The sequence below is a fragment of the Aspergillus clavatus genome, genomic scaffold (assembly GCF_000002715.2).
Source record: "Aspergillus clavatus NRRL 1 1099423829792 genomic scaffold, whole genome shotgun sequence".
NCBI lineage: Eukaryota > Fungi > Ascomycota > Eurotiomycetes > Eurotiales > Aspergillaceae > Aspergillus > Aspergillus clavatus.
Window position 1 is genome coordinate 94,849 of NW_001517107.1, and position 13,388 is coordinate 108,236.

Genomic DNA, 13,388 nt, shown 5'->3' on the forward strand with positions numbered 1-13,388 from the left:
TAACTCACGGGCAATGACGTTTGATGAGAATCGGATCCCGGATGCCCATGTAGAGGACCATATACCCGGAAATGCTGCCGACTTGAAGAGAAGTGCAACTTTCCCCTATTTTCCAACCCTTACTTACCGCGCTGATAGTATTCAGAGACCTTCTCGTATTGCTCGTTTCGCGACGACATTGGAATATGTTCTCTCGGCCGCGTCTCAACATGCGAGAAGTAGATGATGTCAAGACACGGAGAGATGGTGCTAGTATATGCTCGTACAATGGTTTGCACCTAGCGGCCATAGAGAAAGGCAGATTGAGCACATCCAACATATCTTTTGGTTATGAAAATAGAGTCAAATTGCCCAGCTTCCTCTTCTCTCACGCACGCCCCAGGCATCGTGATCATTGTCAATGTCTGTCACGTCAGGCTGTATCCTTGCCCAATCAAGAATATATAAACGCAGCGCAACCCAGCGAGCGCAGGCATGAGCAATAGCCAATTTGCCAGTTAGATGACTCTCAATGATGTCGACATACCCCCTGGGATGTTTACGGTCATCATCCCGCCTGAGCTCCTCTACAGAAATGCCTGACACTCTGCTGAGCTCCTGATCATAGTAACGGGCAACACATGGATAACCTAAAGATAGGTAATTGTAGATCTGCGTCACAAAGGTGTCGTGAGGCTCAAAACAGCAATTGCCATCAATATGGTTGGGGTGTCTAATGCCCTGAGAATCCATGCTGTTCTCCGAGAGTCTAGATCTAAATTCGGCCCCGTTCCGTCCTCCTGAGCGGACATTAGTTAACGCCTTGGTAGGATTCGTTGTCCTGGAAGACATGTGGCAATGGGATTCTTGAGTGCTCCTGTTAACCCAACACGTTCCCATCCAGAGACCATTGGTGATACAGTCATGCTCAAGGGTGTCCTTTGTACACCAGAGACCCGACTTGTCCTGGAGTTGATGCATGCCACAGCTGATTTCAAGTATTGAGCCGCTTTCACAGATAGTCGACTTGGGAGAAAGGCTTTGCGGGAAAATGAGGTCGTCGCCTAACATACGAGGACGCGCGAGATATTTCGAGTGCTTTGACTCTTGATATCCTCTCCAGTACCCGGTGTGCACGACAGCGTGGTCAATTCCTTCAGATATTTGCCGGGGGTTGAAACGTGCAGTTGAACCCCATGTTCCCTTCATGCCTACCATGGCCCGGTCCCTCATCTCAGCATCCTCCTTGTGCCGGCGCAAGTGTTCAAGCTCCCATGGAAGATCGGCCGACGATTCACGTCTAATTGTATGTGAAATTCCTACTGCCTCGCCCAAGCCTTCATCTTCTTCCTTATCAATGGCAAAGTGGTCGACAGGCTCATGAACTTGTTCGTTGGGGAATGCTGCCAGTGCCTGTTCCTTCAGCTTACTTTCCACGGATCGATTTGCAAGGGAGAATATATAACCAGTGAGACTATTATTGCAGTGCTCCTGATCGTTCATACCAGCCTTCGCACGTTTATCGGCCTCATATGAGGACGCAGATGGCGAGACTGAAAGTGACGACGGTATTTCCGACCCATCTGAAACATCGCTGCAACTTGAAGGGATGGCAGGGAGGTCTGGAATGCGAAAAGAATGCTTTCTCTTCTCTTGCCGTTGTCGAAGGGTGGTGTAAGAGAATTTTGACTCATTTAAAATATGATCAATATTTGACCGTGAGTGACTAGCACTATCAACATTGGGTTGGTTTCCACTATTGAGGCCTGGGTTCAGGACAATACATCGGGGGGGCGATGGGTTCAAGCGGCGAAATGAGCGTTTGTCAGTTTCCACAAGCTGGGGGATAAACTTTCTGCGGGAGGATTGGTTTTGATGCATAACATTGTTGATGACTGGGGTCGCAGCAGAATTCGCTGGTCTTCTCCTTGAGGCATTTGTTTCCACTACCTGGGGATGGAACTTTCTCCTATTCTGTTTTTCTCTGGGACCGTGGGAAGGCACACTGCAATTGGAGTCATCCCCGATGTCCTGGATTTTAGAATATTCCGGTGGAAATAGGGAATTCAGCCTGTCCCCTGGGCCTTTTTTACTAGCAATATAATCAGAGCATGCATCTGCATTTGAGGAGCTTTCTGGCTTGGCAATTTCGGGACTTTTGACCTCATCGGAGCGGGGTGTAGAAGGCTCTTGTGCGTTAATCCTTGAGCTGTAAGATGTGGTTTCAATAATATCTGGTAGGAATCTCCGGGCTTTTCTAGGAGTTATGCCTGCCTGATCACACATTGCTTCGTATTTGATAGAATGAGTTGATCTGTAATCTCTCTCAGAGCTTAGAGACATGAAGGGTTGGATGATATTTAATTCCAACTACTCTGTACTAGTAGTAGGTACTAGGTACCTTATCTGGCTTAGTTTGCGTTTTCCCATCAAGGTTGTATTTTGGTCTGTTGCAGTATGTGAATGGCAATAAATTTGAGAAGGGGTGTCTATTACCTGTTCCAGTCCAGCAGCAGCTCACCAGTGGCATAACTAGTAGTGTCCTGGCTTGGCACCAGTGTAGGAACCCTCTGGCCAACATAGAAACACTGCTAGTATTTGATTTTGATTGGGATAATACTAAATCTATATTTAACTGCCCTCTAAACTAGTATTAATAGCCAATTTCTTCTTGTTGCAGATATGATCCCACTGGTAGTTTTGTGAATGTAATTCATAAATATGCAATACACCATGGTAGAGTAGCAGTTGAAGTTAGTGGTTAATGTTAGGGGGTTGGTTGCCTGCGTATCTCCCTTCCCTTTAGTTCCTTACTACTGCTTATAATATTTAATACTATCTATCTATCTAATTAAGGGGTGGAAAGAGGAATATAAATATATTAATCTAGATATAGAATGTATTTTATATATAGGTAGAAATATATACTTTATATTTAGATAGGTTAAATACTATTTACCCCTACCTAAAAGAATCTTTTAATTTTAGTCTAGTAGTTATTTAGATTTAAACTACTATTAGAATTATATCCTTCTCTATATAGTCTAATACTATATATAGTAAGTTTAGATTATATAAGCTATAATATATTATAGAATAATCTTATAGTTTCTATTTTAAATAAATGTCTATTATTAGCATATAGTCACAGGCCTCTTCATATAGATTTATTAAATAATAATTAATTATAAATTTTTTATTTTATTTTAATATTTATAAATAAAGAACTTATTTTATTATAAGAGATTTAATGTATAATCTTTATCCAAGATAATTAATTATAATTTTTTTATTTTAAGTTTAATTTTTATTAATCCTCTCCTACTTCTGTATTTTTTATTTATATTACTATCTCTTTACTCTTTCATATTATCTTTATTGTTACTATTTTCTCTTTATATTATTTTTACTTTATTATTAAGTATTATTATTATCCTTATTCTTCAATTAGAGGTGTGCTATTATTAATTCGTATTTATTATTATATTTTTTTTAGTTATCTCTTACTAAGAGGAGGTACTAGAGAAGGCTTAATATAAGTTATTTTTTTTATATCTTTTTAAATACTAATTAATATAGTTGGTAAGCCCAATGATATAGGTTGTGTAAAGGTGTAGGAAGATCTAATAATCTTATATTGTATTACTATTACTAGTTTCCTAAAAGAGAAGTTATTATTAATCTAATTACTATTAATAATTGTATTTATATTAAGTATAAGGTTACTAATAAGATATTTTATATTATTAGGCTAATATCCCTTAGAGGGATTTTTAGGAAGATTATAAAATATAAAAGAATCCTAGGAATATTATAACTATTACTTTAACTACTCTATATATTATTCTATTAATTGTATTATAAAATCTTTAATATTACTAGTATATAAGATAGTAGATACTCTAGGTTACTTATTATTATTATTATTAGTATACTTAATCTAAAGTTTCCTCTTAGTTGATTGATTAATTAATTCCTTACTCTGTTTTAGCACTGAGCTGGGCCACAACAGAGGCTCCTAATAGATAGTACTAACTGTAGTGTCATATATAGCCATCCTATTTAGACTGTACTACTGCAAGAATATATATATATATAAGGTTAGAGGATCAGACACCTAGATATATATATATATCCTACTGTCTTTTAACTACTGCAGCTACTACTACTAGTAATACTACTACTAGTTAGTAGTATTCCCTCTCTATTATGGTTCCCCTATTACCTACATATCCCCTGTATTTCTATACTTATCTAGATACTGCCTCTATCCCCTATACTATTACTACCTATTTTAGATAGATCCATAGATTCCTAAGCTATGAGGGTCAGAGGGTGTACTAATATTATATAATTATTAGTTAGTGCCTAGTGCTATAGATGTCTACTAGCTAGGGCTATATTTACTAGTATTTGCTACTGGGAATATAAAATATAAGAGAGTATAGTAAAAATATAAAGTTAGCTATTATCTATAGGTGCCATAAGTTAGGTATTACCAGGGGTACCTAGCATAAGCCAGCCTAGCTAAGTAGTATCTACTAGATATATTAGATAGCTAGTATTTAATATAAACTATATAATGCATGTAGTGTTCCTTACCTCTGCTAAGGCCACTATTATATTATAGGGGAGCCTATCTATCTATATCTACTAGTGTAGGTTATTATAGTAGGTATAGTTAAATAATATATAGTAGATTATCTTAGAAGTATAAGGATCTATGATCCATGAGAATTAGAAACTAGTGTGAAAGAAGAATGATTATAAATAGACTTAAATATAGGTATCCTTATTTAAAGAGATTATTACTGAACTCTAAAGTTTAGTAGTTATAGGCAGGATTTATATCTTTATAGATTATATAATTATTTATATAATCTCTTATAAAGAGTCTTCTTATTATTAGGTTCCTCTATAAAGATAGCTTTAATATAATATATAATAAACCTTTATAATCCTTATAACTACCCTCTCTCTTAAAAGATCTTAGCCTCTAAGATCTATCTAAGATTCCTTATTTATAATAAGGTGTATTAGTAAAAATCTTTATTTAATAAAAATCTTTTTTTATAAAAAGAAAATTATAAATAATAAAAAAGATTTATTATTCTTTTCTTTTATAAACTTATATTTATTTATCTTCTTATAAAGACTTAGTTATAAATAGACCTCTTTAACTATAATATCTTTATTACTATTAAAATCTTCTTATAGTATATTTTAGATTTATATTACTTATTCTTATAATATATTTATAAATCCCTTAATAGCCTTATTATATAAAATTTTTATAGAGTAGGATTTAGGATAATAATAGTTTTTATAGAGTATATAAGCTTTTTTTCTCTCTATCTTTTATATTTTTCTTAGTTTTTATTATAAAAGTTTTAGTAAGGGACCTTCTGTAATTTATAATATTTAGGAAGAGGTAGTTAATATATTATAAGATATTTTATAAAAAAATATCTTTTTATATCTTTTTTTTTATATCTTTACTCTTACCTATCCCCTCTAACCTCTTAGAGGTAAGTAAAGGCTTATAAGTCTATAATATTCTTATTAATAATTCTTAGAAAAGAAGGAGGAGATAATCTTTATACTACTATTACTACCTGCTATACCCCTCCCTTCTATACCTACTACTACTACTACTACTACTAGGCCTGTTACTGCCACCCCTACTAGGCCTATTACTACTACCCCTACTACTACTATTACTACTACTACTATAGCTCCTCCTATCTCTCTTTCTCTTATTCCTATAGGGGCCTTCCTCCCCCTATATAGGGTTATATATAGGCCCTTTTTTATTAATTTAATAAGAGTATAGCCAGCCCCTATTATAAGGGGAGCCTCTATCTTTAGGCTACTACTATCTTTAATAAATACTCCTAGGGCTAACTAGGATACCCCTATACCTACTATTAGTAGTATTACTATCTAGGCTTCTAGCTTAATAATAGAGCTACTTCTAGATATCTAGTTCCTCCCCTACTTATAGAGGAATCTAGTAATAGTTATAGGGCTCCTACCCTAGATAGGATTATAATCTTTATTAGACTAGAAGTAAGTATAAGTTATTAAGACCCTACTCTACTTTATTAATTAGTATAGCTTTAGTATATCTAGTTAGCTAGAAGTCTATACCTAGCTCTATAAAACTATTTTTATAACTAGAGCTAGGATAAGACCTCCTACTAGCTAGAAGTATAGTATTTATTATAATCTAAGTATAAGCTTAGTATTTATAGTATATATTTTTAATAAGCTAGCTAGGAAGTATAATAACTATCTTTATTATAGCTATAAGAATTATTTTTTTAAGTATCCTTAGGTTTAGTAATTATCTTTCTAGCCCTATAAACTATATTATACTTATACTTAATATTAGATACCTTTATAATAATGGGTTTAGGAGTTAGGGATTTTTTTTATATTTTTTTTATTTATTATTTTATTTTTTTCTTAATAAAGATAAGTTTCTCCTCCTTATAGGGTTCCTTATATAGTCTTTATATATCTATAGATAGTATAGATCTTTTATAAGTTCTAAAGTATTATCTTCCTTAGTATATCTCTTTTATTAGATATAATACTCTATAGATTATTTATTATTTTATAAGTCTAAGATTACCTCTAGATAGTATTTATAGTCCTCTTCTATAGCTTTATAGATAGAGAAGTATTTCTATAAGTTTATTTCTTCTATCTCCTTATATTTATAGAGTATAGAGATATCGAATATATTATATATCTTAAGGCCTAGTAGTAGATTTATATAATAAGCTAGATTATCTATATATTCTATAATTTATACTAGACTAGTATTTAACTAATCTAACTTTATAGTTAGTCTAATCTATAATATATTCTTAGTAAAGATCTAGACTTAGTCTCCTACTTAAAATATCTTTATAATATATTTCTTATTATGATATTTTTTTTAGTAGGCTTAGGCTCTTATTAAAGCCTTCTTTATATATTTATAAGTATATTCTAGTTTAGTTAATCTCTTTATAACTAATTTTTTTATAATCTTACTCTTTAATTAATTTATAAAATCTATTATTATTATATAAAGGTTAACACCTATAACTATATAAAAAGATATATTCTTAATAAATACTTAATATATATTATTATAAATAAACTTTATAATAAGGAGATAGTTAACCTAGTCTTCTTAACTAAAGTTAATATAGGCTTATAAATACTATTCTAGTATACTATTTAAGTATTTTATCTAGTTATTTATCTATAGGTAATAGGCTATAGAAAGGCCCTTATAAATTAGGAGATAAAATATAAAATCTATCTAGAAACCTTTTATAAAGATAGAACCCTAGTTTATAATAATCTTTTCTAGGATTCTATAAAGTTAGAAGACTTTATAGATAAGAGTTATTACTAACTTCTTCTTACTAAGGATAGTCTAGATAGGTATAAAATAGCTTATCTTACTAAATTAGTCTATTACTACTAAGATACTATTAAAAGCTTCTTATAAATTCACTATAGAAGTACTTATAGGGAGATCTATAATTAGATCTATAGTAATTTAGATCTAGATATCTATAAAGATAGATATAGGCTCTAGTAAGCCCTACTACTTACTCTAGGTCTATTATAATCCTTAGTATACCTTATAAGCTATATAGTATTTATAAATAAAGTTCTTTATTTCTAGCTACTAAAAGTATCTTAGAACTAACTCTCTTATTTTTTATTTTATAAAGTAGCCTATAAAAAGATTATTATAGAGTTTTATAAGGATACTTAATCTTAAGTTATAATAGTCTAAGATATAGAGTAAGCCCTTATAATAAAGGAGCCCTTTATAGCTTATCTAATATAATAATTTATTCTTTATATAATAGAGCTATAATAATTCCTTTATAGCTTCTATCTATACTATATAGATCTTCTTTATAAGTCTATCTTATATAAGTAATCTTAGTAGTAAAGTCTAAATTTTTATAAAGAGATCACTTATATAAGGGCCTAGCCCCTAGATACTTTTATAAATACTAGCTTTCTAAGCTAGTTCCTCTTATAAGTTTACTATCTTATAGACTAATATTATATAAACCTTCTACTCTATATCTTCTAGAATATTTACTTTAGTAGGTTCTCTTTTATAAAATATTAATTATTATCTTAATATATTAGGGTCTCTATCTTCTTAGTCCTAGATATTAATCTTTATAGCCTCTCTCTTATAATTAGCTCTTTATAAGGGTCTATCTATAAGATTTTTTTTTCTAGTATAGAAGACTATCTTAAAATTAAATACTATAAGTATTTATAACTATCTTATCTATCTTTATAATAATTAGAGTATAGTCCTAAAGTAGTAAAGACTATTATAATTAGTAATAATTTTAATAATTTTTTATAAATCCTCTAGATAGTAATACTACTCTCTAAAGGATTCTATTATTATAAGAAGTTCCTAGTTATAGATGCTATAGTTCTTCTCTATAGATTATATCTTCTATAAGAAGAAGACTACTAGCTACTAATAACCCTCCTTACTTAGCTATAATAATATCCTATAGATAATATATTTAGATATATCTATTTCTATCTATAAGTAATACTTCTTATAAAAGTAAGTAAGAATAATATACTCTATAAATATTTTCTTTAATTTATTAAAGATATTTACTACTTCTAGAATTAAGAACTCCTTCTCTATGGTCCTCTTCTTACTTCCTAGGCTAGGTTTTTATAAGAGATCTAAAAGATATACTAAAAAGTATAAATACTCCTTAATAAACCTCCTATATTAGTTAATAAATCCTAGGAATACTAGGATCTCATTTATAGATTCTAATTATAGCTATTCTATAATAGTATTAATCTATAAAGATTCTATTTCTAGACCTTCTAATATAATTATATAGCCTAAGAAGTTAATTCTCTTTACTATAAAGAGATACTTACTTAGCTTTATAAATAGTTCTACTTATTAAAGTTAAGCTATTATAAAGTAGATATACTTATAGTACTCCTTCTTATCTTATAAGAATACTATAATACTATTAATATAGACTATTATAAAGATATCTAGATAATTATAAAATAGCTAGTTTATAAAGCTCTAGAATATTACAGGAGTATTAGTAAGCCTAAAAGATATAACTAAATACTTAAATAATCTATACTTTATATAAAAGACTATTTTCTACTCCTATCTCTTTATAATCCTAATCCTATAATAAGCTTTATAAAGATCTAGCTATATAAAAATCCTCCTCTTTATAAGCCTCTTAATAGTCTTTAGAATAAGGGGAAGTAGATAGTAATTCTTTAGGGTAATATAATTTAGATTATAATAATTAATATATAACTAGAGGGTACTATCTTTCTTCTTTATAAAGAGGATTAATATTTTTATTATTAATTTTAACTCTTAGATCTACCTCTTTATAAGTATTATCTAAAGATACTTATAAAGTACTACTAATTCTACTAAAAAGAAATTATAAAGAGATCTAAAGAGTAGTTATTTTTCTTCTTTTAGATCTATCTCTAGGTCTATATTTTTATAATATAATAATAATACCTAAGTCTTCTCCTCTCGGAAGACTATATAAAAATTTATAAACTAGTCTAATATAAAGTTCTTATCTTTTACTATCTCTTATAGGGTTTCTATAACTTATATTACTATAACTATTATATCTCCTACTTCTATAAACTCTTCTACTAAGACTAAATAAATTTATAGAGCTAACTCTATATTAAAGATTACTCTATCTTTTCTTTAAAGAATTATAAGATTATATTACTTTAACTATAGCATCCCTAAGATAATATAATTTATATTTAGAGATACTACTATAAGCTCTATAAAGAGCTACTTTATTCTATTACTATTCTTAACTAAGATAGTAGCTTCTACTACTTCTTTATTTCTTATTTTTTATAAGGTTAATATCTCTATAAAGACCTACTATAGTAGGGTATATTAGTTATTTTCCTTAACTAGTATTATAAGAATAAGATTAACTAAGCTTTTATTATTAATTAATACTTATAAGATTAGTCTCTTCCTTTTCTCTTCTATCTAAGTCTAAAGAAATATACTTAGATAAAAGAGTAAGAATCTATAATACTTCTTATTCTATTCTTTAATAATAATAATAATAACTAATTATTTAGTCTTTATATAGTCCTCCTACTTAGGCTTACTTAGATAGTATCTTATAATATATTCTTTCTTATTATAATTAAAGTAGATTTATAAAATACTAAAAATATAAGACTATAGGCCTTACCTCTTTATAAATAATATAGTTATAGTAGATCCTATTATCTCTATCTTTTTAATAATAATATAATCTATAAGGGGCTTCCCTAAGTTCCTAAAGTTTTAATAATTCTTATCTTTATATAAGAGGTCCTAATAAGTATTCTATTCTATATTTAGATATAGTCTTATAAGTAGAGAGACTATCTCTTTCTTAGATTTTAGGAACTCTAAATATTTATAGATCTTTTACTTAAATATTATAGAGAAGAACTTAAAGAAGAGATATAATTATATTTTCTTTATATTTTTTATATTATCTCTAATTTTAACTTATTACTTATATTATCTCTATTAGTATATATAGTTTATTTCTTTCTTATAAGATCTTATTTAAAATATTTATAATTATACTTCCTACTTATAATTCTCTAAATTATCTAACTATAATTTTTAAAAAATATAAAAATCTTTTTACTCTTAATTATAGAAGTCCTTAGATATCTTACTTTATTAAAGATTAGAGAGTATATAATCTAGATAAGCTATTATAATTTTAGTATACTTCTTCTTATCCTAGCTATTAGCTTTTATAGTAGACTCTTAGCTTATAATAAAGGCTTAATATATTATATAATTATAGGTTAAGTATCTCTTAGACTTAGATAGAGATTAGATTTAGATATTAGTCTTCTTTATAAATAATAAGAATAATTTCTTTTATTCCTAACTTTATAGATACTTTCTAAGGCCTATACCTAGATTATTATAAAGCTTCTAGATTTCTTATAAAAGCTATAATTTTTATTATAAATACTTCCTTATAGGAGTTACCTCTATTAACTTTAGATCTATTAAAATAAGAGAGTCTTATAAATCTAGCTTATTCTTAGAGCCTTCCTCTTTATAGGCTATCTCTTTTCCTATTATTTAACTTTATATAGTTATAGAGGAGGATTTACTAGATAGTTCTAATCTAATTAATCTCTTTTTTAATATTATTTTCTTAATAGACTAGTTTTAAAGGTTAAGTAATAAAATATAAGGATCTATAATCTGTAAGAATTAGAAACTAATATAAAAAAAGAATAATTATAAATAGACTTAAATATAGATATCTTTATTTAAAGAGATTATTACTAAACTCTAAAGTTAAGTAATTATAGGCAGGATTTATATCTTTATAAGTTATATAACTATTTATATGACCTCTTATAAGGAGCCTTCTCATCATTAGGTTCCTCTGCAAAGGTAGCTTTAATATAATACATATTAGACCTTCACAATCCTTACAACTAGCTTATCTATATAAGTATATTATATTATTAGTCTAGTTAATAGTTAAGAGGTAGTAATTTAGTCTAATCTTATCTATCTATATTTATACTAGTATACTATATTCTATAAGAGATAGGCTATTATAGATTTCTAGGGAGTAGGCTAAGACCTCTAGAAGAATATAATAGAATAAATTACCTTATTTTAATTACTTTTACTACTCCCTCTATTAATCCTTAGTATACTAGTAGATCTATATTTCTAGGATATTCTATATTAAGTAGTTAAGTATTATAATTATAGATAAGCCCTATTACTATCTATCTTTTTACTACTTAATTACTTTCTTAATATATAGATCTACTAGCTTATTCCCTAGGACCCTATAGTAGGTAGCTAACTAATAGAAGAAGATATCTATTATAGGGTTAAGTAGGTTAAGAAGTTTAATAATAATCTAGATTAGATACTATCTAATTATCTATTAGGGATTCTATAGTATACAGAGGGCCCCCTAATTATTAGAGTATATTTTAATATATTTTTATATAGCTTAGTAGGCTGTAGTATTAGTTCTATTTAGAATTAGCTTATATTAGATAAGATATAGGGTAAGAACTAGCCCTATAATTTCTATAATAGCCATATTATGTTTATTTATCCTACCTAAATATTATTTATAGTAGATTAGTAGGTCTAGGTATACTACTACTATTCTAATATAGCTATTAATACCTAATCTATTAGTATAGATCTAGATTACTTCTAAGTATATCACTATTTAAATCTAATAGTAGAGAAGAGAGAGTTCTTTAGTCTTATTAATATTAATTTCTAGGGGGACCCACCATTGCAGTACTACTTATAGAAGTTATCTTTCTATATTATATAGGTTAATACTAGTAGTAAGTTTAACTTCTTTCTTAGTAGACTCTATTAATATGTAGAAGAGTAGATTTTAGTAGTACTAGTAGTAGGCTAGCATATATATCTAGTATACTAGTATTATTATGATCTGAAGGAGGGTCTAGATGTATTACTACTAGAGGAGGAGGGATATTAGTATTAGGTAGAGTTCTATATTAAATATATCTCTACTAACTATATAGAAGGCTCTGCTAATTAGCTTCCCTACTTAATATTATATATAATTAAGCATCTTCACCTACTAACTATAGTAAAGCTTCTGACTATAGATTAGTAGTATATATTAGGCTAAGGTAGTATAGAGTATAATAAGAGTAATATATAATATATATATATATTATAGGTCTACTAGCTCTAGCCCCTACTTAGACCTACTTAGTATATTAATTACCTATAGGTGCTGGGTGGCAGCTATATTAATATATCTTAGGTACTTATTAAATATAAGATACTAATTAAGAGTAATACTAAGTAGCTTAGCTATCTTACCTAGCTAGATAATCTATTTATTACCTAGATCTAGTAGTATACCATCTTCTATATTAGTATTAGTATTAGTATTAGTATTGCTTTAGCTATGTGGGGGGTAGAAGTAAATAAGCTAGAATTTAGATAATTTAAATTAGGAGGTATAGGTGGTAGCCTATTAGAGATAGGTTTATTAATAGTTTTTATAGATCTTAGTATAATTAGTAGATTTAGACTTAGTAGTTATAAGTATAATTATATTATTAATATAGCTAATATTATTAGTGTTGCCTGCTACTATGGCATTATTTATGTCTATATATATTATTAGATCTGTATTATATAGGATTAGTAAGAGTAGTAAGCCCTAGGGGATGCTAGTATCTACCTATTAGATTAGTAGGGTGAATTCTAGCAGTACTAGTAATATAGATTAGGTATAAAGGAAGCTGCTAAGCTAGTTAATATACTATATAGA

General features: G+C 28.6%; 1 protein-coding gene across 1 annotated transcript, besides 5 other annotated features; it reads right to left on the minus strand.

Annotated features, from left to right (window-relative positions):
• Nucleotides 1-342: 342 nt before the first annotated feature.
• ACLA_042860 (uncharacterized protein) lies at nt 343-1,482 on the minus strand (the record flags this gene model as incomplete). Its single annotated transcript, XM_001274993.1, has 1 exon — nt 343-1,482. The coding sequence occupies one exon, from the start codon at nt 1,480-1,482 to the stop codon at nt 343-345; it is 1,140 nt and encodes a 379-aa protein (XP_001274994.1).
• Nucleotides 1,483-4,128: 2,646 nt separating this feature from the next.
• Nucleotides 4,129-4,165: a microsatellite.
• A 1,414-nt stretch (nt 4,166-5,579) lies between these two features.
• Nucleotides 5,580-5,723: a microsatellite.
• Nucleotides 5,637-5,689: a microsatellite.
• Nucleotides 5,724-8,251: 2,528 nt separating the features above from the next.
• Nucleotides 8,252-9,853: a mobile genetic element.
• Nucleotides 9,854-12,982: 3,129 nt separating this feature from the next.
• Nucleotides 12,983-13,009: a microsatellite.
• The last annotated feature ends 379 nt before the right edge of the window (nt 13,010-13,388 follow it).